Source organism: Varroa jacobsoni, unplaced genomic scaffold (genome assembly GCF_002532875.2).
Source record: "Varroa jacobsoni isolate VJ856 unplaced genomic scaffold, vjacob_1.0 scaffold_630, whole genome shotgun sequence".
Taxonomy (NCBI): Eukaryota; Metazoa; Arthropoda; class Arachnida; order Mesostigmata; family Varroidae; genus Varroa; species Varroa jacobsoni.
The window spans coordinates 271,369-296,121 of record NW_019213532.1 but is presented as its reverse complement, the minus strand read 5'-3'; the positions used below and the strand labels follow the sequence as shown (position 1 = coordinate 296,121).

The following is a 24,753-nucleotide window of genomic DNA, read 5'->3' as shown; positions in this document are numbered from 1 at the left end:
TTTCATTATTTATACATCCTAATTATCGTCATTATTTCGCTTCCTTGCGATCGTTTACACGTAAACACGGTGCCCCAAATCCGCGTTGTCCTGTGTTGCTGTCTTCATCGATATCATTATTTTAATTACTGTAAATCACATCTATCTCTCAAATCACGTCTCGCGCCCCGTTGCCCACGAATCGACGCACGGTCGTGTTTTTATGTCCATGTCCTGGATACTGAATGTCTACACGACCTCATCGACCGAAAATTGTCTTCCGTTCCCTATAGAAACAACAGCTTTCTGTACAGCAGCCACCGAGCAAGCTCTGCTGATGCTACCGTTATTAAGTCAAACTTACAATGTACAGTGCTAGTTACGTGTACACTGCTTTCTGATCATTAACGATAGAAATAGTAACTACCTCGGTGTTATTGTAACTAAACACGTTGAAGGCCAAAGCAAGCAGACGAAAGCTATGTGACTGTCAACATTAATGCATGCGTATACATACATATGCAAGACGTATCTAACACCTGCGCAGTGCTGTGTGATTCATCTGTCTTAGCTAGCTATTGAAAACGAAATTTAGTTGCATTAGATATAACGACAGAGAACGATCATTTAAAACAAACAACGATAAAACATTTACTAGCCTTTGGTTTAGGCTTAATCTGCTAAAAAAGCCACACAACAGGAAAAATAAGAATATAACAAGGAGATGCAAAAGACTGTGCTTCAGTTACCGTTGCGTCAATTCCTGCTTCCGGAATTCTGGAGCTACTCGGGAATGAGTTATCTAGAAGCAGCCCAGATGAATTATCTCCTCTCGCTTATTACTTTTAGCATTTACTTGTCATATAATTACTTCTTCAATTAACGGGATCAGCTCATTTTTAGACAACTCGCGGAACACACATACTGCCGTTCGTCCATATAGCGCTCGCATTTTGTTGGCTCATCAGACTCATTTGAACACACCTCGACGCTATGTATTTATATAATAGTTATGTACACGGTTGCTGCCTACGTTCTACCGTTTCTGCTGATTGCCTTCCGTCTGGCAAACTGAGTGTTACTACTACTATTGAAGTACATTCAAATGGCGGCAACGTATGCTGCAAATACCGTAGTTAGCGCTGATTCGCCTGATCGCTTTCCTAGACGATTGCTCAGTTCATTCATATTTCAACCATCTTAACGCTTTTTCAGTGCGAGCAGCTGTTAAATATCGTCCTATACGTTCTGGCTTCGCAGTGCTAAGCATTTACAGAGAATACTGGTGGTATGTAATTGTGAAGTTGGGTCCAATATTTAACCAATAATATAAAGCAGACAATCACACATACGTATTGTTACGCAACAATTACATTTTGCCAATTTTTGACAGTGGTTCGCTTCGATATAAGGCTTCTAATGCATGTCAGTTAGATATAAAGTATTTTTGTGATGTCATCAAACTCAAGCTAAAATGCGTAAAAGAACATTCATGACGTTAGAGATGCCATTAAAAAACATATGCACCTGTTCTGTTTAGGTATGGTCAGCTCTAGCACCATACGCATTTTTTGCGGTTAGTATATCAAAAAAGTCATATGAAAAAACGGCTCCAATTTGTTCTTAATTTGCGTGTTGGTCAAAAGTATCTCGAATAATTAAAATCTCTGGCCCAGGCTCTACCTTGAAACTGGCATTAACGACTTCTGAGAAATCGTTGGGTAAAACTTCTTTAGATCTATTGAGCGCCACCACACCTACAGTTGTGGTCTACACCTCATTGCTCACACTAGTGTTAGCTATTATTACTTATTCGTGTTATTATTTCAGTCGCTGCTACAACTTACCCGACTACCGAGACTTCATTGCTCGACATATAGCTGTAAGGACTCCCGTTGAATGTTGGTCGAGTACAGTGCACTTCTGTCTACTTGTCTAGTTGTTTCTACATATGACTTTTCATTATCACCGTTTTGAACGTTTGTATCGTTCATTCTGGAAGATGTATACCATTTGTTAACTATGCACACCCTATTCCGCACACACTGTGTACTCTCGCACTGTCACATATACCATACATACCTTATCATTCTCAACAAAAGTATTTTCATTGTACATTAGTGGACTGCACTAGTAATATTTCACCAAAGGATCGACTACGCTTCAAAACTGCGCGGCGCTTCAGGGGCATGGTGAAGTAGCGACAGAGACAATGAGCAAATCTTCTGATTGATAAAGATGAGCATTAACAGTAGTTATAATTACAGCAGTGATAATAATAATAATAGTTGTAACTCGCACGTTCAATAGTAGTAATTGCAAGATGATCGACAACATGGTTCACCTAGGTATCATCATGATCGTACGCGCTGTTACACCTGAATAACTAGAATACCAGCACGTACGATGACGGTCTTTCCTTATGTTTTCATTTGTTGATATTATGTATTCTCTCTGTGCAACTGTTGCCCCAGCCGCCATATATTGCCTGAAGCGATGCGCAGATTTGGTGATAATTGCCAGTCGATTCATCGTTTGCCCTGTTTTTTCTTTGTCCAACTAAACCGAAATATGATTATTAAAACTCTGGAAAAAGTTCGAGGAGGAGGGCATCAAGAAGTACATAGGATAGTTGCTTGTTAAGCAGAGGGTGCTGTATCACGTCGTGGATTAATTCTGCTCCGTGGTCGTGGCATTTACGGCTCAATATAGAGACCACTACTGATGGTAGGAACTCCTTCATCTGTTTTAATACCTGCAAATGACAGCAAACTTCGTTGTACCAAACGTAAAGCCAGTCATATATATACATATATATATATATATATATATCATTTGTAATAGATCAAACATCATAGTTCAAATACATGTCTAGGGCTAAATAAGCGCAAAACGGATATCTGTGAAGTGCTCGTTCCTACTAGCCAACAGCAAAACATAGGCAGTACGCGGTGGGATGGCTGGCCAAATGATCGAGGTCGCGAAAGAGGTACTCGGAAGTGTGATGGAGAGTCGCCCGCGGTGAGCTCGACGGGAGGAGGTCCAAGCGATGGGCTCAGGAGTACGAGCAACTTGTGAAGGAACGAAAGTAGTTACCGGATCAAGTCGTGAGACGAGCGCTTTGACATTTATAGAGAATAGCTTGGGTTTCAACATCAGTGCAGAGAATAGGTGGGAAAGCGTCAAGGCGAGGCTGCACGAACGCTTTCCTCTGGAGGATGTGAGAAAATTAACGAAAGGTGCTCTTCACCGTTTCAAATATTAAGCGGTGCTTGCTAGAGGAGTTAGGTATAAAGCCGAGTTGTCTGAGCAGCATTTAAAAAATGGCAAATAAGTACCTTTCGCTAATTTTCTCATCGTAGCGGGGGTGACTTCCTATACTAAGTTAAACCAGCGAATTGTGCCAGTTTCGTGTTATGTGATCACCATCCGGCCTAACAACTGAGTTGTGTGTCTCGGGCCTCAGGCCAGCCCGCCAGCTTGATCACCTCAAATCTCTACAACGATGCTGACTTCACGGTACATAAATTGATGAATCACTGGTGGTCAGCTTACGGGAGAAGCCCGCAGAAATATGTTAGTTTTTACCCCTATCGACAACGGGCACGTCCGTTACTGAAAAAAGTGAGCATGAGCCCCATTTGCCAAAGGGAACAGCTGAGATCATCACGAATACTACCGCGACAACGGAAAATACATCAAGACGACTGAAGGTCTTGTTGTGTGATCCTGTTGCGGCCGACTCGTGGAAAAATATGCCTAGTCACGTTGAAATTTGGAAACTGTGCGAGCTGCTATACGGCCTTGGACACAGTAGAATCTGGTAAGACGTGTGCGAAGCGATTGCGAAGAGATCTCGATGGAGTGTAAGGTTAAATTTACTAGTTGTTAAAAAATAGTGATTTCTGGATCAAGACATTCCACCGAATGTCAGTATGGCAGTATTATAATAAACCAACTAGTGTAGGGTTATATAAGCCTAGAGCAGGGGGGCTGTCCTTCGTACCAGCCAGCGCCAAAGCTTAGCCAGTCATATATACATATATATAGGGCAAACAATAGAGCTTAATTAACCCTAACTATTTTTAGAATGCTTTAATACTTGTACAGTGATGATGCCAGAATTTTGATTATTCAGTGCTCTTATATGGCGATAAACCGTTTTGTGTTCCATGTTATGGTTCACTTATGTATGTTCTTGTTTGACAAACTCAATCTACACAGTAACACGTAGCAGTTGCAGACAAGGTTTCCTTTAGCCATTTTAGCGATACAAAAGTACACATGGAACTACCTAGATTTTTAGCACAAAACATTCAACCGTTATTTTATATTACTTCTCTCGTAATACGTTATTAATTGAATATTTAACCTAATCAGTACCACCTATATAAGTTAATAAACGCTCCTTGGTCGCCTTAAGAAAAAAGCGAGAAAAAGTAAACTGTTTTCAAATTTTATATCGGAAAAACCCGACAATACGCGACATTTTTAAGCAAAAACAGGTCTTTTTCGATCTGGGTTAGCCGTAGCACAGTTTAGATCAACAGCTCAATAACAGAGAAACCTTGCGTTCTATTTTTGGATAACTTGCGTTCGTTTACGTGACTGTGAACAAACGGTATTTCAATGAAATTAGTAAATATGTAATATAAAAGCAAATTTTAATATCCATTCTTGTCTCTTATATGTGAACATCTATTAATCTAATTACTTTCCCATCATTCCTTCAGTTGTAGGTAAACTTCTTTTAATACCGTACGACACTTATATATGATTAATGGTGTCATACATATAGCAGCAACGAACAAGCTTATTACTACTACATTATTGATTTTATATAATTATTTCTTTACTAACTAAACGCAAGAAGATTGTTTCATTGGCTGGGAACGAGAATATAATTGTATGGTTAATTAATAGTTGTGTGCACTAGAAAATATCAGCTTATTAATCTTAGAATATAACGATGTTTTTTATACATTCCTTTGTATTGGGCTCAATTTATGTAGCAACACGTACCTCATCGGAGCGCGCTTTCCGTTCGTCCGCGGTAGCGTCTCGTGGTTCGTCTTCAAATATGGTCTCCTGAAGAAGTTTGACTAATAATGCCATTCTTTTAGGTACCAATGCCTTCTTTGTGAGGACATCGTCAAGCAGGCTTTCAACTGCATCCTGTGTCGTATGCCTCAGCAACGGCGCCAAAGCTTTGAGTAGGGTAGTCACCCAGACTTCAGTGTTAAAGACACTGCTAGTCAGATAGATGAGGTAATCGAAAACGGGCCACGGACTAGCTGGAATTTCAGGCGCTCCGATCATGCGCCGGCAGAACGAGTAATTATTAGCATTGTCCCCAAAGAGAGGATTGCTTTTGAGTGGTTGGTCAGGCTGTTTTGTAGGCGTACCTTCTTTCGAAGCAGCGTTGGCCGACTTCGGTTTGATTGGTTCAGTTGACGCAAGGAAGGTTTGCAGAAATTCCTCGAGGTGCTGACCCTTCTCTCGGACTAGCTTGCGAGGTACGTTGCGGATCATCTTCCCCAGTTTAACATCAGGCAAAAAACTACCCGTGAACTCATTATTCATCTTAAGAAAGTTATACACGAGTTGACTGCCTCTAAGTCCTGGCAACGTGAGTAGCTCTTGAATATACCGCTCAAACGCGCTCAGGTGTTCTTCAAGAGTTTTCCGCTTTCTTGTACCAAAAGAACGTTTCGTTGGCAGCGGCTGTATTGGAAGTTCCCCATGGAATTCCTCCAGCTTGGCTTCGAGCACGTAAAACTCTGTGTACTTTCTGCCGACGACCCAATGAAGATCCTCGGGCCGCTGGTCTCCTTTAACGTCAATCCTCTGGATGTCGATCACAAAAAAACAGCCGTCACGATTTTCGTTGCCGGCTACTCGTGGAATCGATACTCGCCATGCACTTAAGTCTTTAAGTCGAGGGTCGTCGTGCATGCTAAAGGCGGCCTGTTCGAATTGCGTAGGCTCGTCTTCTGCCTCGGGGTTTTCAACGCCCTCTACAGTGGCCCAAAATGTCGCATTGCCAACCTTCGTCGCACTGGCGTTAGGCTTTACAGCTTGAGAAATGCTTTTAGGAACCTCAACTGTATAGTGGTTGCTAACATTAGATTCCCGTTCTTTACACGCAACTGCGAAGTAACGCTCACTCCGTCTAAACTGTGGCAACAATATTTTGTCTAACAAGTGATAGACATCTTCATACGTCTCGTACAGAACCGTTGATGTCCGCAGTTTCAGAATATTCTCTTTCGGCTGCTGAATAATCGATAGAAACTCAGCTGCCTTATTAACGTCCATCGGTACTCGATCCATTGCTTCCTCCGAGATGAACCGGTGATATATGTTCGCGGCTAGTTGGTGTAAATGCTCAATCTGAGCTGCATTGATATCTGGCGGGAGCAACTTTGAATTGAAATGCTCCAGTGCCTCATAAAACCATAGAAGATGTTGACAACCTTCATCTTTGAGGTGCTGTGCAAAACCCGAATATAGCTCTTTATTTTTCAACGTTGTCTGTAAGTCGAAATCATCACGATTCGAGTAGCGAACCGTTGGCGCGTTCTGATTGACAAAGTGGCTCAACAACTCAACAGACTTCTTCGATTTAGGAAACACTTGCATTGGTGTTTTATCGAAAAAGATAAGCAGTATCAAGTTAATGATGTCTGGGTCCGCAATGACGTCCATGCCATTTAGGAAGACTGGTCCGCACAGTATTTCGCGGATGAGCGCGAACGCACACTGCGAATGGTAATATTTTCCAGGAATCAGCTGGGTGAGCATCTTTTCGGTGACTTTCCGCAGGTACTGATGTTCTGTAGCTCGATTCTTAAGAACAACATGCATACTAGGTCCCAAACAACTTAGCACAAGTTTTTCGATGTCTTTATCGTCCGGGTAAAGGCGACGCGCTCGCACGTAGACATCCAGATGCTGCGCGATGATGTGGATTACCTTACTCGTGATCAACTGGACTAGGTTAACTCTTTCCACCCTCTTGATCAGAGCGGAGATAACATGCCGAAGAATAATTCGTAACTCCTGGACGAAGATTTCGTCGCTACTTAGTTGTGAGTACCACGGATATACGTATTCCTGCAACACTTTGTTGAGAATATCTTCGATAGCGGAATCTACCTCTTGCGATACTATAAGTCCACGCCATGGGCATATATTGTAAAGCTTCGTGTGTATTTCGCAATCGGAGACCTTACATCGTCGGCATTCGAAGCGCCCGCTAACCGCAAGATTCACCTTCGGCATAATCCGCGGCCACAACGATATTATTTGCTTATGACGTTTTCTGGCGTCGACGATGTATAGTCCCCCGGCTGCGAATGCACTAAGCACAATAAAGCCACTCAGCTTTCCAAAGAGCAATGCGGTGACTAACGTCACTATAATAAGTGAGGCCAACACTGTACTGAGGAACTTGTCGTTGAATACCATCAGAAAATAACTTGCTTCTGCAGCAGCGGCAACACCTCCCCTGCTAAACAACAACAGCAAAAACAGTACAAGTTTTTGTAAAAACTCAAATGGCCATACACGAATTCACTTGAGAGTTTTAGAATTTAGATTCACTTATCTAAAGATTATACGATAACTAGATGATCTAACCGTTGAGTTGCATTGCATTTTTATAACTTATATATAGTTCAGCATCATAGAGGCACAAATTAGACGCCTGAAGGATTGCTATAATATGATATACTTCACGTACAGACTTAGCATGTCACTATTCTTTAAAGGGTACTTGCTCCGCAGGTGCGAAATCGGCAATCTGGGACCAAACGTTGTACTCTTTCGAAATACTCGTTGAGTGTTTCGTAGGATGGTAACATCTATCGCTCCCTAAAATGAACGTGCAATCGCTTTCTGTTTGCTCTGTGGAAGGACTCAAAGAAGAGGAGGAAAGCAATGATCGTTTGGACCGGCAAACAGTTATCAGGTGTCTAATTTGAGACAGTTGTAGTACCTCTAGGCGTGTCACTCCCAAAACTTCACAAGCACAAATGCTCCCGTTAATAATTAAAACCGAAATGACCATTACGAGTGAAGAAAACGTTTCCCAATACTTTTCAATGAGGAAATTCGAGAAACATATCGTCGCTTGAACTAAGGGCGCCTAGCTACAAGTAATATCAAGTCACTGTATTTAACAGCCCGAGTTTTTGGGGGGATAAACCTGGAGACTTGTTCAGTACGGAAATTCAGTAACCTGTAACTGATGCGGGTAGACACATAGATAGAATCTGCAAAAGGAAAATGACTTCCAACTGCTTGAGCGTTGGATTAATATTCGGTTAGTGTAAGTAATTAAGATAATTTGATTCAAGTACCAAACATATAATTTAATTGAAACGCTTATCAAATATAGCTAGCGTTTTCCTACTCTATATGATCAAAGAGCACTCTCCACTCTAGATCGACGATAGAGGTTTTCGCCGTTGACAAACCGCTCTTTTGGGCGTGATGTCACTAAACATTTATGGATGGATTGCTTCGTTAGCGAAGTTGGCTTACACTGCCATGACCTGTCACAAACTGACCTGGGTCGATGTCTAGGAGCACTACGACTAGCCATTCCCTTCAATTTAACGTCACATACTGTCAAAATTTTGGAAAAATTCTGCCCTGCAAGCAGCACTCAGCTGGTAGCACTAAAATCCGGCTCTGGTAAACACACTAAATACTGAACGAAGCCTGTTTGGATTCAAACGGATGCGATCGCGGGCACTGTCACGCAGAATCACCTCTACACGCTGTCTCGCCTTGGAAGCTGTCTCGCGCGGGTTTCGTCTGCATGACTGCCCTCCCGTCCGCCTCCTTCTTTCTTTAAGCATACCTATTTGCTTAGTTAGTTAGTTGGATGGCATAGCAGCGCAGTGGCGCCACAACAAGAACCGCATCTTTATGCAAATGAAATTCTAGCTAAGATATTTATTTATACATTATTACAGGATTGACAAGACCTTACGCATGTGCTTTACTGTGTGTTACCTGACCTCAAATAGCTTACAAAAAAAAAGATTTTGTTCGGAGATACTGGTAGTAAATAGTGGTATAGGTAAAGGTAGTCGTTCAGTAGTAGTGGTTCAAGCATCTCTAGGAAATTTATGAAGATGCCTTGATGATGATGAAGTAGTTATTTTGTAGAATCAACAGTTATTAGTTTGGAGGATATAATACGTTTCCATGACCTCCGTACGGCTGTGCCCTTCTCAATTAGCGGTCAAAGGTCATCGTTGCGACATCTTCTGACCGACTACCGTCTTCACCGTTGCGCGCTCTCGTCCCAGTCGTCCAGCGATCCTAACATGTTCACACGCGCTTGCTAAGTCACACGGATTGGAGTTCAACGTTCCTAGTCTCGTATTCCGTCTTCCACAATAGAACAAGAATTGGCTGGACGAACAGCTGATCTGTTCTGAGGTTTCATCCCAAATTGCTACCACCGTAGTTAAATAATAAATTAAAACTTTAGCTTTGCCCGGAGTTCAAAAGGCTACCTGCTCTAGGTACGTTAATGACGTAGGACCTCAGCAATAAGCGTAATATAACTGAAAGTATAGCTATCTCAACATTTAAATTTTCCTAATCCATCATTTCATATGAGGAGCGGTTGTATTTCGTCGCAAATGTAGGAAGTTTGTGTGGTATTCCTTCCAATTAGCACATCGCGTGCCGACATATTGTTGTTTATTCAACAATAAGATTGATAGGCGTTACTTCATTTGGTTACTAATCACGGATGGTCATACGAGAACATGAATCAATGTAAGTTGAGGACAACTCACATTAATTCTTTACGTACCCATTTTATCTACCTCCACAGGCTGTAGGCATTACTAGACTATAGGCATGTTACAATTTCGGGTACAACAACTTTTGCTGAACCTACAAAGCTAAGCGTCGAAGGAAAATCATGAAAGCGGACCGCCGGTGTTGAAGTGGTACTAAGGAGAGCTTTTGTATATCTAGTCGATTATCGAAAATGTTTTCATTAATAACCTTCGTGTGTAATACACATACTATATATATATATATATATATATATATATATATATATATATATATAACCGGCGTTTTGCGAACTGCTGAGAAAAATAGCCAAATAAAGTGACTCCTAGCCGCGTGTGTCTTTGTACAGTTTTACGATGAGAAAATATCTAATCCCGTGGCGCATTGGTACCAAGTTTTCTGTCCCAGTCCATAGCCACTTTGTGTATGCTACAAAGATTCTTTGAATATGTTTGAAACCCTCAAAAGAACGTTGTTGTAAAAACTCTCCAAGTGAAGGTTGTGCAACGGATAATAGTTGTAGTCATTCTTCGACACTTCTAAACACACCGATGCGTCTGCTTGCAAAGGTACCTATGAAGTTAAGGTATCACACTCTGGCGGCCTTGTAAAACACGTATCATCGTACAGACCGAGCTTTGAAGTTGTATGCTTATTCAAAGGCTATAGAATAAGCGATGACTTGATAATTAAGTTCACAGCTTTACACAAAATGCGAAAATTACGGAAAAACGATGCTCGCATTTGTTTTCACATTTGAAGAATAATTCATGTTAATCTAGCCTCTACAAAGAAAAGGTAGGGTGACATCGTACTTATATAAGCATGACTTGACCGAGTCTCCAGTCTTATTTAGTTCTATATTTATACAAAATTATCTTTATCGATTGAAACCATCGATAACGACTTTTTTTTTTTTATTTTTCTTGCTTAATCGTTGTGTCTGGTCAGTTAAAATTCGTAGAAGGGTAGTTTTGTATATGATAGTATTCCGAGCGTGGCATTTAAAAACGGTTTACCGTTTCACTTCAATGAACTAATGTACTAACTTAGATTTGCCCATTTATGCATACTTTATGAATAAATTGTCTCAGTTATCCTTCAGCTACGCAGGATACACAGATGTTCCTCTTCTCTGACATCTTTCACCCGCACACTTTGGCCATTAAGGCATTTCTCTTTTGCATATAAGTTTTTGGATGAGATCGTTTCGGTAGTACTAATTTTTACCTGAAGAGATCATTCTTATTTTTCACTTGGAAGCAGTTTAGCAGGCTTTCTGACCGGGAAGTTTGAGGCACCTCGGCAGGCATTATTTTGATCTTTCAGTTATCGCATCTTGACCAATTTTTTCTGGTAATCAGATGGGGAGTAGTACAGAGCAGATCCGATGTTTTGTTTAAATCTATCCACTTAAATAGGTTAACACTTGTGCAGTAAATTGTTATGTGATATTGGGCATCGTATTCTTAAGTATAAGCTGTTTATAAGATACAAATAAATTTAAATAAGGATCTTCAAGAACTGGTGACATTTTTTCTTTTATTAGTTCGGCCAGATATGTACTACGGTCGGACGTCTATGTGTATGTTTGTAATCGGTACCTTGGCTGAATTTTTAGCCTAGCTTGTACGGTTAGGACATTTTCAAATAAGTTTTCAAAATCCGAATCTCTCTACGGGCAGCCAATACATGTATAACTTCGAAATTTTTTTGGACCTTGGGCTGTCTGGGGGGTGAGACATGGCTCATCCAGTAATTTTAGTTCTAGGAGTTCTGGTAAGAGGATGGAATTATTTAAGACGAAACATTCCTTCCGGACTGATAGCAAATCACATTTATTGTATTGACAAAACATTGGACCATTATCTTTAAATTTCGCGCGCATCTGCCTGTCTCGAAGTATCAAACTACGTTTTAAAAAGTCAAGTCATTTTTAGTTCCGTATCAAATCTTCCAGTGCTATTGGCAGACAATAGCTTGTTTCTAGAAATTAATATAGATGCATTTCTCAATCCTTGCAATGATCTCGTATTCTGACATTTTGTGAGCTTACTAGCTGGTTATAGGGCGCCAACAAGCATCCGCATTGCCAAATTCTTCTTTTTCACTGCACCTCAAAATTATGTTGTAGTAATAGATTGCCGATCTCTATAGTCTCCACCTAGCATAGACCTGGATACACTTTTCATTACCAAGTATATTCAGGAGTGACTCATTGTCGGCCTTGATACTGAACAGAAGTTATAGTTAACGATGCTTTAGACTTCTCTTTAAATATCTATTTTTAAGTAACCTTTGGCGAAGTCTATAGCAGTTTGTAGGCTAATTTCAGTAATGATAAGAAACTGGACGGTCTTTTGTACAGATTTACCGATAAAAGAGTTTTTTTATTTCGACATTTTCCTAGGTCACTTCAAAATCTAAAGTTTAAGTTTACTAATAATTATAGTACAAAAAACGAGTTGACCTATTCATTATATAAAAAGGTCTTTCTGGTCAACCAGTATACACACTAAGTTTTAAAAGAAAGCTTAGCATACATGGAACGAGCATTATTGTAATTTACGTGTACAGAACGAATATTTATTTCCAACCGTATTAGCTCGTAGTTTGTTTGTTTAAGAAAACATGATATCCAACTTTAAAAAATTTTTCTTTGCTTTAGAACGATAACAAAGCGCTAATTCGTGAGTGAATCCACCTGTAATAACCATAGTAATCCAAATAGATAGAGCAACTCGAGTAAGTCACGCTCATCTCAGGTGCGACCTGAAAATGGATACATTTTTCACATGAATTATATAATTTGTTGTGAAGCTTGAACTAGATATAATGTGAAGCATATCGACATAGACATAATAATGAACAATGGATAAATAGATAGTCGGTTAGGTTAGATTCCATAAGAACATACACATACGTTTTATGTAAATATTTGTTTCTTACAAATGATGTTATTAGTTAAAAAAGATCAAAGCTTTATATTTGAATTGAACATTGTTGATATATTGGCCTTAAAGCCAGAAAAAAAGTCTTGGTAACTCCTGATGACCTATCAGAAATAATTAGACGCACGGCGATGGCGGCTACCTAATAATGCAATAGCTATCACCTTTTACAGAAATGATGCTAATGATTATTTAAAGACAAATGAAGACCTTATATTTGAAACATTGTTGATTGCGTTTTCACAATATGAGTCATATCTTACTGACGCAACTTCCGAGGAAAATTAATTTGTAGTTATTATGGTTTTTATATTGTTGATGAAACAATCGTAATTATTAAATTACTATTGTTCGAGCAGTGTCTCACGTCATTGAAGATAAAAACTCGTTTTTTATCCATCTCAGTCTGCTTGCACTGCGCATAACCATGCTGCGGATTGCGAGTGAGATCCACTTTCTAGAGTTGGCATTCGACCCTATCCTAATTAACTTACTTATACATACTTCACCCTAAACGTATGCCTCTGTAGTCCAACCGATTTTCCAATTTATTCATTGGAACTGCCACGAAACAACTAGTTTGCGATATCAAAAAGCATTCATGTTGAGCGGGCAAGATAGCGGTGATAGAAAAAACGTCTGCTTATTACCAGCGTTTAATTCTTCTACTTCCGATCCTGTTTGTATGGCTATAAACTCAGCTCCCAAAAAGTAAACTTATGTGACGTTGCTAATTCATCACATATGATAGCGGCACACCGTTGAGCTTTCGCATATTTATTGGAAAAAAATAATGTTCAGGAAAAATAACCTATCATAAAAAGCCTAGTGCGATAGTTATTTTTCGATTTTTTCAAAATTTCGAGCCTTTGATTTCGTCTCCTAATGGTATTAATAGTACAAAATGCATGGATCGGAAAATACTATTACATAACACTTACGCTATGCTTATTTTTATTATTATGCGAAACGCATAACACCCACGTCCAGATTCCGATAATTGTAAACTGTCTTACAAAAAACCCCTACAAAGCACACAAAGCGAAACTCATTGTCAGTGTTTTTGTTGTTCTAGTGAAATGTCTGAAATACAAATTAGATCTGTGAATTTGCTTAAATAATCCTTTTCCTCTAATCTCTTATTCATGCTTTTCCTAATTAATAACAAGTTTCGACATACTGGAAACAAATAGAAAAGCCACATGTATGTACAACTGATCATACAGAAGAATACTTCCACTATTCATGATTTGATCGTCTGTTCTATCTAATAATATATCTATTATTTTCATCTTTCCTAATTAACATAGTGTAGACAATACAATTTGTTTGCCAGGCAGAAATAGGTTCTTGTCCAAGACGGTAGGCCCTCGTTCTATTCACACACATTCTGTATATGCGTGCTTACACCCAAAGACGAAATTCAATTTTCGCGCGGAAAACTGCTTCCGTTGCACCTGCCCGACTATTGTTCGCCTGCTTCCGATCACAGCGCCACCTCGCGGTATGTTGTGTAAATTTTGTTTCAACAAATCGTCTGCCAACTTACCACTCATATGCGGGATGGTGGCAGTGGTTGGTGCTTTTTACTATTTCATCAGCCTTAACACAACGCTCAAATGTCTGTCTCAAGTAAAGAAAGTTATCTGTCAATGACAATAACAATCTTCTCTAACTTTGTACGAAGCACCCGTAAAGTGACGTCATAAACGGCGGTTTCAAATTCGATTAGAAGCTAGCTCACTGCGCTGTGTTGTGTAGTGGTTTAGCTTTCTAATTGCTTGGCGGGTCATAGGCTAAAGGAGAGGAGCTGTACGGCGGAGGTATGTTAATGTTTGCATATTAATCTGTTTTCTCCGTTTATGTAAAAACCTTTTTTAAATACAATGCAGACTATGCGCAAAATTGGCCTCTTCTAGTATCTGAGATTTGGACATGTTTAAAGCTAGTCAGAGTCGAGCGGTTGTAAGCGTTTGACGGTTACGAACGTTTGCCTTACATCTGGTGAAGTCTGGACGTGTGTTACTTTTCCGTTGGTGCGCATTGGAATTCTATTTGATTAATTGCCACAATGAATATGTGCTGAGTCATTACAATGACTTGGAAAGAAGAAGAAGCACTAAGAAATCGGAATTTAATATAGCGTTTTGTAGAGCTATTGATTAAATATTTAGACTAGCCGAACTGTAAACATAGTCCTTCCTCTACAACGGCCCGCCACAACGTTTTGACGCAGATGACGCAGCGCTAAATTAAATTGACACAAATGCATGCACATTTCAAATTTTAATGAAAAACTTCGTATTCTAGTTAGAATTTCTAGTATTTTTCTAATGCACGACTATGTCTAGAACAACGATGACTAATATCCATTGAACAAGTTGGAGATATTTATTGAATTAGGTGCCCGCAAGACAACGTTAATCTGGAAGATAGGTAAGCTTTTACAATAAACGCGATGTCTAACTGTAAATATTATATCGATTATCTGCCGTTATTGACCGGGTCGTCGACCGATATTTATTGAGTGACATGCCTGACCTAGAAGCATAATTCCGCAGAACTTTGTTTCTCCAACATAAGCTTTCCAACGTAACAGTATTAATAGGTAAACTTGTTAAGTGTGTATATGGGTGCAACACTTTGTTAGCTTGACTGTGAGAACTTATTAGCACAGAAATTTCTCTTTTACCTTAATACCGCATGGCTTATATGCCAGTATTATTCGCCTTCGTTTGTCACATTCAAAGGCGACTGAACACGGCATCATCCGCACGGTCATCAACTTAATTAAACTAATTTCCGATATTACAATTCGAGGCGCTCATCTCTAATATACGACTAGCTCATTGTCATAATATCTTTCTCGTCTTTATTTCATGAAATTTAGATTTATGTGGCACGACAGCCGATGTTTTCTATTGAACTACATATTTCAATATGGCTCTTTAAGTGCTATTTGTTGTTCGATTTGCTGGTGCAGGGAGAGTGCCTATGCTGCTTTCGTGATCTCATGTAGCTGGTATACTTTGGTGAACATTTTTCTATGGTACAAATATAATATAGGAACCATAACTTGACTTTGCGTCGGTTTTGTGCTACTGAAAGCGAGTTTACTGTTCTAACCTACAATATACATGAAAAACGACATCATTGTAATAATTCAATAGTTAAATTACTCATTATCCGCTTGCTTCTCGTATAGTGGTCAGCACATATATATTTTTTCTTTTATGGCACATTTGGCAAAGAGTTCAGGGGATTAACTCTATGAATGATCCTGGGCTTGACAAACGAAAATTCGCTAGCATAGGTCTAGACAGAAGAGCAGAGTAGCAGCTGGTTATTGAAAATGTTTCTCTTTGCATACAAAACAAAGTTCGGCATGGTTATTTTTGTCGAGTTGTGTCCGAACTACATCGCGTTGTGAATACGGCAAGTTCGGCAAGCTTGAAGTCCGTTGAGGTTTGAACCCTGTTGGGCGGTTTCGTGTAGCCCGCTCCATTGGGCGGCAGGCGAGCTGGCGATTCGAAGCGCGCCAGCGGAGAGGGCTGTTCTCGTTTCGGAACACCCCTGATCAACCTATCTGAGTTATAGAAGGGAGGTGAGCCGAACTGCGAGCAGTAGCAGTAGCGTTCAGTTGAAAGACTGAGCTCTATATCTGCTCTACCATAGGCAGCCTGTTCTAGTCGAGGACCACTAGTTTATTGTGCATTGAGCGTTGAAAGCCAGCAATGCTAATGACTGGATTGTGTCGTTGCTACAAACAATGCTTTTAGTTTGTGCTGATAGTACCGGCTAATCCTAGCCAACCATTTTCTGGTAGCGATATCGTTAAACAACAAAAGGGGTTAGTATCTAGTTAATCTTTGTCAGTTTTTTTCTAGCTTAATTAGCCGATATTTCACTTTTGTGCAAACTTAGTGGTAGTACTGATTGACTATTAAATGTTTGGCAGTCTATCGTAGTCGCTGTGCAAGCATCTTATTTATCTAGCTGGGTTGTGCATCGTTAGATTTTGGTTCGCGCATTGTTAATACATTGGGAATATCGATCCAGAAGCTGTACGAGCACCAACGAAATCCAGCAGCGTGTGGACAAGCATAACTAGAAACTAGTTTTCAAAGTGGCAATTCTACTGATAAAGAGGCTGGCATCGCTCTGGCTGCCCTGTGATTTGCTTCTGCTCTTGGTCTCATCGTGCTGCTGGTGACCGTTGGATCATCACCATCAACAGCAGCAGCAGTCAAGGCGATGAAACGGCCATACGTCGTGTTGATTCGGGTGTTTCTGTTGTAAACCTGTGCGTAAGTGGCGCCTGTTCTAATTACCTATAGGAACAACGAACAGTTTTTTGCAGCTTTTATCAGCTGTCTCTCTTTCGATATATATAATTTTTAAAGAGGTAGACCCTAATGTCGTTATAGTGGGCGGTTACATGTAGCACATATTTGTACCAAAAATATATAGGAGAATCTATTTTTTAAATAGAACATACAGCATGTATTCTGTTAATAAACTTCTCAAGTGTTATTATACGAGCACAAATTCGAAAAGATGGTGCAGGGCTATTAAAAAAGTTGTACTAGAAATACATTGATTTTTACTTCTGGCGGTCGTTGACTCTTCGAAATATCAACATTGAATAAGTAAACCCGAGTCCGTATTGTGCAACGTTCACCTAGCGTAATTTATGGGCCACCATTATCAATAACAGCACTATGAAATATTTCAACATTTATTGTTTTTTTTTTTTGCAGAAAATGTCATACCGTCGTGGCGTTGGAACAGGCGCCGGTGGACTGAAGGTTCACTCTGAAAATTTCGCCCCAACGGACACTCTACAAACAGTTCGCAATGCCAAGAGGGGTCGAGCAGATGAAGCTCCTAATGCGCCGTCCGCTAAAAGAGCCGCTAACTTTACTTCTATAGGCCTTAAGCCAGTGCAGGTAAATCATGCTGCACCTCGACGTACGCTGAAAGAGAAGAATTGCAATAGTGTAACAAATCACAACAGCGAATGTGTGAAGAAGGATATCCTCAAAGAATTAAAGGATGAAGAGGTGCAGGCACTAAAAGGCAACAGCATTTCGCGCACTCAACAAAATGGCCAGCGATCTCCTAAAAAGAAAATCCCACGCCAGAGGGTATGTACGGATATATTTCGACTTTGCAACTAGTTGACAACGTTTCCCGGCACCAACGTGTCTATATTGATCGAAATCTAATAACTTATAAATCTATGTATTAAGCGTTTCATATTGGCAATGGATCGAGCGAATTTCTAGTGTGTTTCTTTTATTATACATTACGCGACTCCTCTGCTATGCTTAGCGAGAAACTGTGGTCCATCTATTTTGTTTAACTAAGTACGCTGGCCTGTGTTCTTGCGTTAGAAGCACCTCCTATTCAATTTATTGTTCATCGTTTATTGTAGGATACGGTGCAAAAGGTTAAATTAGCACTTATGTAATATTAAATAGAATTATTAATTTCTCATCATGGATGTTTACCATGTGTAGGGGAGCTAGCACCATACCCTATGATAAATAGAAATTATTCAAATCCCGTCATCCTCAATTATTATGCACAACCTAACGTATATTTTGAGTTCTCATATTGAACAGCATGCACGTAATCTGATATAATATATTTAAGAGAACCATAAATAATTAGAGTGCTTGCGAGTACACTTATTTTTTATCTGAATTACGTACTCAGAACTTGATTTATGTGTGTATTTGCTGTTTGTTGATTTGTATGCATTCTGTTTGGTCTGGATCCATCTGGAATAACCAGTTGACGAACGTTATGGTCGACCTCAGTGCGGTAACTGCCCTTGACTACTATGTGGAAAAAAAGGATCTTCCAGATACTGTGCCTGATGTCGATCGTAAGGTGATCGAAGATCCGAACTGTCAAGCTCACTACGCACACGATGCGTTCACGTACCTTCGCGAACGAGAAAAGTTATTTATAATAACTCCGTACATCGAGCAGCAAGCGGAAATGTCTCCAAGTTATCGGGCATTGCTCGTTGACTGGATGGTCGAGGTGCAAGAGATTTTCGAGCTTAACCACGAAACGCTTTATCTCGCTGTTAAGATCGTCGACCGCTATCTGTCACAGAAGTCGATTCGCAAGGTCCAAATACAGCTGCTTGGTGGCTCTGCGATGCTAATTTCGAGCAAGATGGACGAACGTGTTCCTCCAAGTCTTGACGAATTTGTCTATATCTGTGACAACGCCTACGATAAGGCAGAGTTCATTAAGATGGAACGAAATATCCTAGAAACGCTTGATTTTGATCTCTCAATGCCGTTGAGCTACTCGTTCTTGAGGCGGTATTGCCGTTCAATTGATATGGAGATGCGTGAGATGACATTGGCTCGTTTCATCCTTGAATGCTCGTTAATGGAGTACTCAATGGTGGGCATGCGCGAGAGCCACGTGGCAGCCGCTGCTCTCCTGCTTGCACTCGACGTTCTCGGTAAAGAGTGGAACGATACACTCACCTACTACACCGGCTACGAAGTCCGTGAGCTGGCCGCGCCGCGGACGATGCTGAACAAACTCGTTCACCATCTGAAAGGTTCATTCAAAGAGGACAAAGGTAGTACCCGAGTCATTGTGGATAAATATTCGCATGAAGTCTTTCACAAGGTGGCAAAAATGGATTTTCCTTCTTTGGAGTAAGGTGACGAACGGCATTGCTGGAATCGACCGAGATGGAGAAATATTTTATTTCAAAATGCAACGACCGACTTCAAGTTTAGTCTAGGTTCGTAGAAGCCTGCTAGCGTCGACGTCGCAATTCCTTTCTCAATATAATTATGATCTCTACTTTAGGCTATTTCAGGCCATCACTGTAAATAATTTTTGTACATAGTTATAATTGCTATAAATTAGTCTAGATATTAATTAGTATAATTGCCACGAGTTCCGCAGCAAGAGCAAAAAAGAGTGCGCATGACAAAAAAAAATGTAAAAACACTACAAACGACACGAATTATGAGGCAGCTTTACGTATGATTATTGAGCAATATTGGCTAACATTGCACGGTGTGCCCCATCTGCCCCCCTTCGAATCAGTAGTTAAGTAGACCGCTCAAGTCTTTGCTTGGATATCTGTTAGTCCCTTAATTACAGGTCACTCTAGTTTTTTCCAGCGTACTAAATAGTAATATCAAAACGGGCTTTAAGAGAGATACACCTGAGAACGCATGTTTTGTTCAAAAAATGGTTATTCGTTTCTTAAAGAATCATTTCTCGCTTTTAGCTTAATCAAATGTCATATGATATCTCAATTGAAAAGGAAAAAACTAGGCTTCGAAAAATAATTTTCTAAATTTGATGTAGTCGTGTGTATTTGACATGTATATGGTGTCATTTGTCTTTGTTGAATGATGAACTTATATAATCAAATGCGAATGGGGCAGACTTTGCATGCTGCTTATATTATATAGATGGTATGATGTGTCGTAGCGTGGTTTCGTATTGTATGATTTGTATATTCCTACTGCCTGTTAGTCAATCAGGCACTTTTTATGAACGCCGGCTTGTACGTGCCGGTGAACTACAATGGGTGTGGTTTGAGATCGAAAAACGGTTCGATCGATACTAGTGTAAATTAGAATTTAATTAATTGAATATACACATCCCAGATATATTGGTACAAATGTATGCCAATGTTAATGACGGTTATACCAATGATGATAATACTAGCATAATAATAATAATAATAACAACAACAACAACGATGAGCGAGATGGATTACAAAATGACACAGCCAAATATTGAAATTTAGAGGTGAGGGGTTTGTTTGTGGTACCCCGCCGGCTCTGTAGCAGTCGAAAAAGAGACTTAATTTTCAATCATAGACAACGTATAGAAATAAATAAACGTCTGGTAGACGGTGTAGCAGGGAAAAATCAGATCTATTTTTTTAAGGCTCGAAAGGAGTGACTAGTCAGATCTCATTTTGACTGATAATTTCTACTGTTTTACTTGTACTAATAGTTATTGGTCGAGATGCCAGATCAAGTTAGTTGATAGTCTTTACAGAAAATGTCAGCAGATACTATAGACTTGCACACAGTAACAACGATACTTATAATTCGTATAAGTTACTCTGTTTCATGTCAACTATAAGCCAATTCTTACTTAGAAAACGTTTTTTTTCTTAACGTGTACTATACCTCGTGCCTTAGCTACGCGAGGAATTCCTTTTAGGCATCTGCCTTAGCTCATACTCAGAACCAAATCTTGACAACAGATATTCATGTAATCACAGCAATGTTCATAAAATTAAAAATTAGCCCTCTGAAATGTTTAATTTCATGAAGTCAAATAGCTTTTGTCAGTGGTCGACAATTCAATTGAGTTTGCAAAATTAAGGAGGTACCCAGGAAATCTCGTACAGTCAGTGGCTTTTTAAACTTTTTGAATGTTTCATAATAGTTTGATGCGCCTTTAATGCCAAGGTTTAACCTTTACAAAGAATAATATAAAATTTAAGTAGTTTTGAAGAGAGCATCAGCGTTTGGTGAAGAATATAGAAGATTGTATCGCCGTTAATCTAGGTATCATATACTTCTTTACAGAGAGTATAATTTAATTTACGACTACCGTCACGAATAGTTAGAATCTCGTAATGTACAAAACAATATTTAAATCTACTTGATTTCATACTATATGTAACGTCAGAAGATACAGAGGGAATACCACATCGGTGCAGCAATTTACAAATAAAATTGTTACATGATAATTTCTTCAGCGTACATTAGTCGCTAGGTATATTTATAATATGAATAAGCATAATCTTATCTCTTGGGTACCCAATTGAAATCTTAAAAAAATACCGAGGTGTTGAAATGGTACAACTGTGCTGGTGATTGTGTAGCGGTACCGTGTTTGCCTGCTACCTGGAAACACGTGAGCTGTTTTGAGCTCGAAATGCTTTAGCTGTAGATAGCATATTCGATATTTTTGTTGCTAATCTCGTTACATTGGGCATAGCCCTTGTTTTCTATATAACACTTTAATTGTGGTTGACCAACTCGATTAAAAAGAAACTGCCGTTGGCAAATGCGTTTTATATTTTATCGTTTTCTATATCCAGGCAAAAATACGAACGCAATTGGAATTTGCGTTTTGGAACTTTCGGGAAAAGTGATCATTATCGATTTCGCGACTTGTGTATAATCCCATAATCCTACTGCGTTTGGTTATGTGTCGTTTCCTAAAGTAAACTTCACCGAAGTAACTTTATGAAGTTACAGTCTATTTACGTTATGATATCGTACATTATGTAATGATACGAAGATAATACAGCAGAAAAAGAATGGGAATGTTCATCAAAATGTATACTGAAGATTGTTTCTGTCATGCATATTTTATTCAATATTTATAACTATTGGCAATTTGGCCGGAAAGATCAGTTGAAATGTAAGCTCTTTGGGAAGTAACTCGATACATCGAGTAAGATCCGGTCGTTATACCACAAAAACGTATTCCTACGTAATGTGTGTTATTTGTCTTTTATATCTAACTATTTATTTATTTATAATATGACTAGGTATTACCATAAAATGTTCATTGTCTAGGGACGAAAACCAGTAAACCCTTCGAATGGAATACATAGCAAACAGGTCCTTGGTTATATGCGATCAACGTTTTCACAACTAACCTGAGTTGATCTTAAAATATAGACATAAACATTACAATTTTTAAAGATCTTTCATGGCATCGAGTTAATTATTACATATAAGCATAATTACATGGGTATGGTTACTTAACTCATTTATTTACCATTATCACTACTATCAGTAAGCAAGTGCTCTTTCTTCCATTTCTATGCAGTTTTTTTTTCCACTGTTGCCAAAATCTGGATGGACTCATTTGAGCAGCTTGATTTTTACCTTCTCTCGTACTTATGGACAGATTATTTCGCTCTTCAGCCCGACCTTAAGCTAATATGGCTTGCGTATTTATCACCCAACTGCAGCTGGCCCATGCGCTTTCTGTATCTGCGAACGTCTGGCTGTTTTTATATTGGCGGAAGACGTCGCCAGTTTTTGTTGTTGTCCATCTTATTTATATGGCTGCTGCTGATAAAACTTCTCCAGCTTGAAGTTTGTTTGCTGAAACATTGGCGCGCACAATAGAGGCGGATACAAGACTTTTCCTCAAGAATTCGCGTTGAACAAAGACATCAGCGTTACCTTTTGCTTCCCTTAGAGATGCAGCGGATGTAATAGCAGCGCATATCAACAAGTGGACGGGAAGAGGATAACTGATTCGTTTTATTACACAGAGTGATCAGCTGGGGTGAATAGATCCGAGCTGGATATGAGTTGAACACAGCCTCAGAACAGAGGCTTCCAAATTCCAACAGTCGTGAGACCACAACAAAAAGGAAAGTCTACGAATACGAAAATGCAATTTGTGCACAAAAAGGAGTTATTTCTGCATAAAGAAAGAAAATCTCTCGAGACAAGACCAGAAGTAGATAGCCTGAAGCTGTGGTTAGATTTCATAATTTAAACACCAAAGTGAGTAACTGTGGAAACTTTTGTGCATCTAGAGGCCTTTTCGTTAGTTTTTTTTTACATGTTTGGCTCAACAGGTAAAAACGCGTTTTTGGACGCGTAGAAGTTTAACTATGCAATGCTTGCTCGAAACGTTTCGGTTGTGTTACATGTGAGTACTTACAAGTTGTAGGTGTTAATAGTTAACCACTGTGCATTCGATAGAGTATTTGTACGAATTGGCAATAGTAAAAGTGGATAAAAAATTAGTGCCTTACTCCAGTAAGTGGGTCAATATTTAATCAATCGTCAAAAGAAAAATAGTAATCTGATAAAATATGCGTAATACAGTAAAAATTATTTGTAGTAAAGCAAACATTTGTGCAATCCAGAGAACGCAGATGGATTTATTTTATTTTATTGCATATTTACGTAAATTCATCTTTTTTATTCAATCCCAAAAGATTTGCAAAATGAGTATTAACATTTTTTATACTTGAAAATAAAGCTTTGCGATCCTTTGGAGCTTATGATCCATGTTCGCAGGGTTAGGTTTCCGAAAGAGTTTGAATCGATCACAGTAATTAACCTCTATTGCATACTAGACTGGAATATAGGTACTTCCGGTGTTTTGCCTAATAAAAAAAACGCAGAGCTTTATAATAACTTTGGCAATAAATCAATTTATTATGTATTCGCCATCACTCGCTGCGATCTTTCCGTATCTGACAACCAATATTATTATTACTTCTATCCAGAAATTTAGATTTGGTGTTAAAAGCTTGCCCAGCCAGGCTTCCAAAACTATCAAATGTACGGTTATTAACTTCATTTATAAAGGCGGTCATCCATCAGTGCGTGGTTCGCATAATACATCAGGTTCAAGAAAGGGTTTCAATTGAGCTCTTACTGGGCAACTTTCACGATCTTTGCAATGCGGTCTGGCATTGTCATGAAGAGGGATGATCCCGTCTTACCTATCGGCTTTTTTCTGTTGGATAGCTTCGTTATAGACCGTATGCGTATCCTTGTTCTTTAAGCATTTCCTATTCTACAAGGCCTTTTCAGATTTGCAAGTGAAATAAGAAGCCGAGTCTTTTTCTTACTGGCCACTTAGTACATAGGGCGCTTAGTTCTCATAGTAAATTCTATAGATTTAAACTGCTTGTTATTTACTTCCCGAAATGATTCATTGCTTGCTAGTCGTCTTCCGCTAAAGATGCCTTCAATCGGTCCTCATCGACCTCATATGGCCGACCGGGGCTGAGTGCACCCTCAAATTCTAAGATGCCATTCTGAAACATCGTAAGCCGATTTTGAGCAATCCTTCTAATTATACACTTCTCCATGTACATCCCTCACTACTTCGGGAGTCCTTTAACGTCAACAAAGAACAAAACAAATTCGGTACTGTGAATGCATTGTTTGACTTGAAACCTCCACGTTTGGAGCCTGAATTGGAAATAAAA

At 39.3% G+C, this 24,753-nt stretch overlaps 2 protein-coding genes across 7 annotated transcripts; one reads left to right on the top strand and one right to left on the bottom strand.

Annotated features, from left to right (window-relative positions):
- Positions 1-605: 605 nt before the first annotated feature.
- LOC111262166 (sorting nexin-14) lies at positions 606-8,690 on the bottom strand. 3 transcript variants are annotated; one of them, XM_022836218.2, is made up of 4 exons: positions 8,553-8,690; positions 5,002-7,492; positions 2,928-3,050; positions 606-2,734 (listed from the first exon to the last, which is right to left on the bottom strand). In XM_022836218.2, exons 1-4 carry the CDS (start codon positions 8,585-8,587, stop codon positions 2,558-2,560), a joined length of 2,826 nt encoding a protein of 941 aa, XP_022691953.1. In that variant the 5' UTR covers positions 8,588-8,690; the 3' UTR covers positions 606-2,557. The 3 variants fall into 3 exon arrangements, with proteins under 3 accessions (XP_022691953.1, XP_022691954.1, XP_022691956.1); XM_022836219.2 differs by having other exon boundaries at positions 5,002-7,489; XM_022836221.2 differs by lacking the exon at positions 2,928-3,050 and having other exon boundaries at positions 8,553-8,688.
- A 5,607-nt stretch (positions 8,691-14,297) lies between these two features.
- On the top strand, positions 14,298-20,686 carry LOC111262165 (G2/mitotic-specific cyclin-B3). 4 transcript variants are annotated; one of them, XM_022836214.2, is made up of 3 exons: positions 14,298-14,578; positions 17,516-17,902; positions 18,555-20,686. In XM_022836214.2, the coding sequence occupies exons 2-3, from the start codon at positions 17,519-17,521 to the stop codon at positions 19,449-19,451; spliced, it is 1,281 nt and encodes a 426-aa protein (XP_022691949.1). In that variant the 5' UTR covers positions 14,298-14,578; positions 17,516-17,518; the 3' UTR covers positions 19,452-20,686. The 4 variants fall into 4 exon arrangements, with proteins under 4 accessions (XP_022691949.1, XP_022691952.1, XP_022691951.1 ...); XM_022836217.2 differs by lacking the exon at positions 14,298-14,578 and adding an exon at positions 15,029-15,191; XM_022836216.2 differs by lacking the exon at positions 14,298-14,578 and adding an exon at positions 15,248-16,605.
- The last annotated feature ends 4,067 nt before the right edge of the window (positions 20,687-24,753 follow it).

Excerpts from the sequence above, each read along its gene's own strand:
- LOC111262165 (XM_022836214.2), top strand. The coding sequence starts at position 17,519 with ATGTCATACCGTCGTGGCGTTGGAACAGGCGCCGGTGGACTGAAGGTT. Across the intron at positions 17,903-18,554 it reads AGAAAATCCCACGCCAGAGG|TTGACGAACGTTATGGTCGA; the intron begins GTATGTACGGAT and ends TGGAATAACCAG.
- LOC111262166 (XM_022836218.2), bottom strand. The coding sequence starts at position 8,587 with ATGGCTAGTCGTAGTGCTCCTAGACATCGACCCAG. Across the intron at positions 7,493-8,552 it reads GCTCCTAGACATCGACCCAG|CAGGGGAGGTGTTGCCGCTG; the intron begins GTCAGTTTGTGA and ends GTTGTTGTTTAG. Across the intron at positions 3,051-5,001 it reads GGAAAGCGCGCTCCGATGAG|TTGCTCGTACTCCTGAGCCC; the intron begins GTACGTGTTGCT and ends TTCCTTCACAAG.